General features: G+C 54.7%; 1 protein-coding gene across 2 annotated transcripts; it reads left to right on the top strand.

Annotated features, from left to right (window-relative positions):
* Positions 1–962: 962 nt before the first annotated feature.
* Positions 963–4959, top strand: LOC144996578 (uncharacterized). 2 transcript variants are annotated; one of them, XM_078956181.1, is made up of 4 exons: positions 963–1123; positions 1230–1295; positions 1389–1448; positions 1569–4959. In XM_078956181.1, the coding sequence occupies exons 1-4, from the start codon at positions 1069–1071 to the stop codon at positions 4943–4945; spliced, it is 3558 nt and encodes a 1185-aa protein (XP_078812307.1). In that variant the 5' UTR covers positions 963–1068; the 3' UTR covers positions 4946–4959. The 2 variants fall into 2 exon arrangements, with proteins under 2 accessions (XP_078812307.1, XP_078812306.1); XM_078956180.1 differs by having other exon boundaries at positions 979–1123; positions 1377–1448.
* Positions 4960–5375: the final 416 nt, after the last annotated feature.

The raw sequence follows: 5375 nt of genomic DNA, 5'->3' as shown, positions 1-5375 counted from the left end.
AAGACATCCTTTACAACCAATCCAGCTTCAGCAGCAGGTCCAGAAAAAATACTTTTTTTCTAAAGGACTGGTTGCTGGCAGCAACCTAAAGGACTTAGAGATCAAGGTCAAATAATATTTTATAATTACATTGGGCATAGAACTATGAAATCCATCATGGTGATTTGACTATATACTGCATGGTAAAATGCCTTTAGTCTTTAGGGGATTTAATCTAAACTATTCTTTTCAAATTGTTTGCATTTTCTTGATATTTTACCCACATTTTCAAATTTACAATCAATCATATGTGAATAGATTTTACAAAGTTGTACAGATCTGTTATAATGTGACTTAATGTCCTAAAATGTGAAAAATCTGCCTCATATAATTGGTTTTAATCTCCACTAGAGGGCGCTCACATGTAAATTGTAATCTTCATTGTAAACTTCATACTGACAGGAACTTTTCTAACATTCAACAAAGATGTGATGGTTTTAGGTGAATAAAAGTTTGATCTTTAGTCTTTGAGGACAAAGGAGTTTGGAATGACAGGAAGGTTTGTCTTTGACTGTCTGCTCACGGATCACAACAGTTCGGCTCTTTTTATGATCTTTGCTGAACATGCATCACTGTAACACAAAGGTTCTGGAACAGAGGCTGTTAGAATTCTGAGATTTATATAAAAATGAAGACCAAATGTTCTACAAACAAATTCTGAGGAGCTTCAATGTCCTTATTTCACAGGAGTTTTCATATTAGTGTCAAATGACATCATTTTCTTCCGAGTAAACAGTTTGATTCCTTAACAAAGTGAACTTTTTAAACAAAGATTTGGGGAACATCTTTTTTATTTTTGTTGACTTGATGCGACATTACCAAGCTTTTATCTTAACCTAATAAAATTATGAACTAACAAGGTAATCCCTAAATTCTGAGGTTTCATCTCAGGTGTGTCAATCAAAATGTGAGTCCAGCTGATCTGAGGAGAAAGACAATCAGCTGTAATGAACAGCAGCTGTGTTTCCTGCAGGAGGAACTTTTTTAAGCTCCTCTTGTTTGTTGGCTTCTCATTCAGAGTCTGGAAAGATGGGAGCTGAGTCGTTTGTGGCCCTTTGTGTTTTGGCTGTTTTCTTTAGCAAAGGTTTGTAGCTTTATTTGAAGGATTTGTTATACTGCAGATTGAAATTTGTCTTTCAAAAATCATCAGAACAAACATTTAACCTTCTTTAAACTGTCATTCTCTGTAGGTTTAAGTTTACCTTTTGCTAGAGAAACCCAGGATGCAGACCATAAAAAGATGGGAAGAAAAGCTGGTGAGAATTAATGCTAAGAAATATGTACTGAAAATTATTAGTGGATGTTTACTACGTCCTCTCTGTTTCCTCCCCCAAAAGATTTGGCTTTAGAGCGTGGCCTTGATCTTCAACAGTCATTGGATTCCAGGTTGGAAAATCTGGTTAAAGAAGGTGAGTTGGAGAATAAACATGTGGTTTGGTTTCTCTATTAAATATACCAGAGCAAACAAATATTAATACTATAATAAAAAAAACTGTAAAAAATTCTAAAGTCCAATTTCATTTTGTTAGTACAACTGGAAACCAATGAAGTGGAAGCTGTGGCTCTCGTTGCCAGAGCAACGTGTATAGTACTGTCCGCCAGCAACCAGACTGTGTCCGACGCCGCCAGCAGCAACCAGACTGTGTCCGACGCCGCCAGCAGCAACCAGACTGTGTCCGACGCCGCCAGCAGCAACCAGACTGTGTCCGACGCCGCCAGCAGCAACCAGACTGTGTCCGACGCCGCCAGCAGCAACCAGACTGTGTCCGACGCCGCCAGCAGCAACCAGACTGTGTCCGACGCCGCCAGCAGCAACCAGACTGTGTCCGACGCCGCCAGCAGCAACCAGACTGTGTCCGACGCCGCCAGCAGCAACCAGACTGTGTCCGACGCCGCCAGCAGCAACCAGACTGTGTCCGACGCCGCCAGCAGCAACCAGACTGTGTCCGACGCCGCCAGCAGCAACCAGACTGTGTCCGACGCCGCCAGCAGCAACCAGACTGTGTCCGACGCCGCCAGCAGCAACCAGACTGTGTCCGACGCCGCCAGCAGCAACCAGACTGTGTCCGACGCCGCCAGCAGCAACCAGACTGTGTCCGACGCCGCCAGCAGCAACCAGACTGTGTCCGACGCCGCCAGCAGCAACCAGACTGTGTCCGACGCCGCCAGCAGCAACCAGACTGTGTCCGACGCCGCCAGCAGCAACCAGACTGTGTCCGACGCCGCCAGCAGCAACCAGACTGTGTCCGACGCCGCCAGCAGCAACCAGACTGTGTCCGACGCCGCCAGCAGCAACCAGACTGTGTCCGACGCCGCCAGCAGCAACCAGACTGTGTCCGACGCCGCCAGCAGCAACCAGACTGTGTCCGACGCCGCCAGCAGCAACCAGACTGTGTCCGACGCCGCCAGCAGCAACCAGACTGTGTCCGACGCCGCCAGCAGCAACCAGACTGTGTCCGACGCCGCCAGCAGCAACCAGACTGTGTCCGACGCCGCCAGCAGCAACCAGACTGTGTCCGACGCCGCCAGCAGCAACCAGACTGTGTCCGACGCCGCCAGCAGCAACCAGACTGTGTCCGACGCCGCCAGCAGCAACCAGACTGTGTCCGACGCCGCCAGCAGCAACCAGACTGTGTCCGACGCCGCCAGCAGCAACCAGACTGTGTCCGACGCCGCCAGCAGCAACCAGACTGTGTCCGACGCCGCCAGCAGCAACCAGACTGTGTCCGACGCCGCCAGCAGCAACCAGACTGTGTCCGACGCCGCCAGCAGCAACCAGACTGTGTCCGACGCCGCCAGCAGCAACCAGACTGTGTCCGACGCCGCCAGCAGCAACCAGACTGTGTCCGACGCCGCCAGCAGCAACCAGACTGTGTCCGACGCCGCCAGCAGCAACCAGACTGTGTCCGACGCCGCCAGCAGCAACCAGACTGTGTCCGACGCCGCCAGCAGCAACCAGACTGTGTCCGACGCCGCCAGCAGCAACCAGACTGTGTCCGACGCCGCCAGCAGCAACCAGACTGTGTCCGACGCCGCCAGCAGCAACCAGACTGTGTCCGACGCCGCCAGCAGCAACCAGACTGTGTCCGACGCCGCCAGCAGCAACCAGACTGTGTCCGACGCCGCCAGCAGCAACCAGACTGTGTCCGACGCCGCCAGCAGCAACCAGACTGTGTCCGACGCCGCCAGCAGCAACCAGACTGTGTCCGACGCCGCCAGCAGCAACCAGACTGTGTCCGACGCCGCCAGCAGCAACCAGACTGTGTCCGACGCCGCCAGCAGCAACCAGACTGTGTCCGACGCCGCCAGCAGCAACCAGACTGTGTCCGACGCCGCCAGCAGCAACCAGACTGTGTCCGACGCCGCCAGCAGCAACCAGACTGTGTCCGACGCCGCCAGCAGCAACCAGACTGTGTCCGACGCCGCCAGCAGCAACCAGACTGTGTCCGACGCCGCCAGCAGCAACCAGACTGTGTCCGACGCCGCCAGCAGCAACCAGACTGTGTCCGACGCCGCCAGCAGCAACCAGACTGTGTCCGACGCCGCCAGCAGCAACCAGACTGTGTCCGACGCCGCCAGCAGCAACCAGACTGTGTCCGACGCCGCCAGCAGCAACCAGACTGTGTCCGACGCCGCCAGCAGCAACCAGACTGTGTCCGACGCCGCCAGCAGCAACCAGACTGTGTCCGACGCCGCCAGCAGCAACCAGACTGTGTCCGACGCCGCCAGCAGCAACCAGACTGTGTCCGACGCCGCCAGCAGCAACCAGACTGTGTCCGACGCCGCCAGCAGCAACCAGACTGTGTCCGACGCCGCCAGCAGCAACCAGACTGTGTCCGACGCCGCCAGCAGCAACCAGACTGTGTCCGACGCCGCCAGCAGCAACCAGACTGTGTCCGACGCCGCCAGCAGCAACCAGACTGTGTCCGACGCCGCCAGCAGCAACCAGACTGTGTCCGACGCCGCCAGCAGCAACCAGACTGTGTCCGACGCCGCCAGCAGCAACCAGACTGTGTCCGACGCCGCCAGCAGCAACCAGACTGTGTCCGACGCCGCCAGCAGCAACCAGACTGTGTCCGACGCCGCCAGCAGCAACCAGACTGTGTCCGACGCCGCCAGCAGCAACCAGACTGTGTCCGACGCCGCCAGCAGCAACCAGACTGTGTCCGACGCCGCCAGCAGCAACCAGACTGTGTCCGACGCCGCCAGCAGCAACCAGACTGTGTCCGACGCCGCCAGCAGCAACCAGACTGTGTCCGACGCCGCCAGCAGCAACCAGACTGTGTCCGACGCCGCCAGCAGCAACCAGACTGTGTCCGACGCCGCCAGCAGCAACCAGACTGTGTCCGACGCCGCCAGCAGCAACCAGACTGTGTCCGACGCCGCCAGCAGCAACCAGACTGTGTCCGACGCCGCCAGCAGCAACCAGACTGTGTCCGACGCCGCCAGCAGCAACCAGACTGTGTCCGACGCCGCCAGCAGCAACCAGACTGTGTCCGACGCCGCCAGCAGCAACCAGACTGTGTCCGACGCCGCCAGCAGCAACCAGACTGTGTCCGACGCCGCCAGCAGCAACCAGACTGTGTCCGACGCCGCCAGCAGCAACCAGACTGTGTCCGACGCCGCCAGCAGCAACCAGACTGTGTCCGACGCCGCCAGCAGCAACCAGACTGTGTCCGACGCCGCCAGCAGCAACCAGACTGTGTCCGACGCCGCCAGCAGCAACCAGACTGTGTCCGACGCCGCCAGCAGCAACCAGACTGTGTCCGACGCCGCCAGCAGCAACCAGACTGTGTCCGACGCCGCCAGCAGCAACCAGACTGTGTCCGACGCCGCCAGCAGCAACCAGACTGTGTCCGACGCCGCCAGCAGCAACCAGACTGTGTCCTTCAGCCTTCTTCAATAAATCTGATTCTTATAGCTTTAGAATTTTTTCTTTTCCTGCAATTGCTGGGGAAGACCATCCCCAAATGTACTCAAAACTTGCGCAAACAAAAGGCTACTGCTCAAAATTAACGGTAGAGCTGATTACTTTGGAACAAAAGGAGGAACCAGTATTTGAGGCTGAAACGGAAGATTCTAAATATAACAACTTGCAACTTAATGTGAACTAGTTTGACTCTAATGTGGAAGCTAGATGTTGGAAGTGGATATTTTGCAGTTGAGGGGGAAAAACTGATGTAAAATGGATTAATATCTGCAAATATAGAACAATAACGTAGATCCCTAACTTAGTTGCTGACAAAGGTGAGGCTGCTAGGTTGAGGGAAAGGCTCACCTTGTCTGATCGCTCTTCCCTGCTGAGACTTACTTCAATAAGTAACCATACACTAACC

This window comes from Oryzias latipes, chromosome 12, assembly GCF_053564925.1.
Source record: "Oryzias latipes strain Hd-rR chromosome 12, Olatipes_Hd-rR_3.1".
NCBI lineage: Eukaryota > Metazoa > Chordata > Actinopteri > Beloniformes > Adrianichthyidae > Oryzias > Oryzias latipes.
The sequence above is the reverse complement of the archived record's forward strand: the minus strand, read 5'-3'. Positions and strand labels throughout refer to the sequence as shown.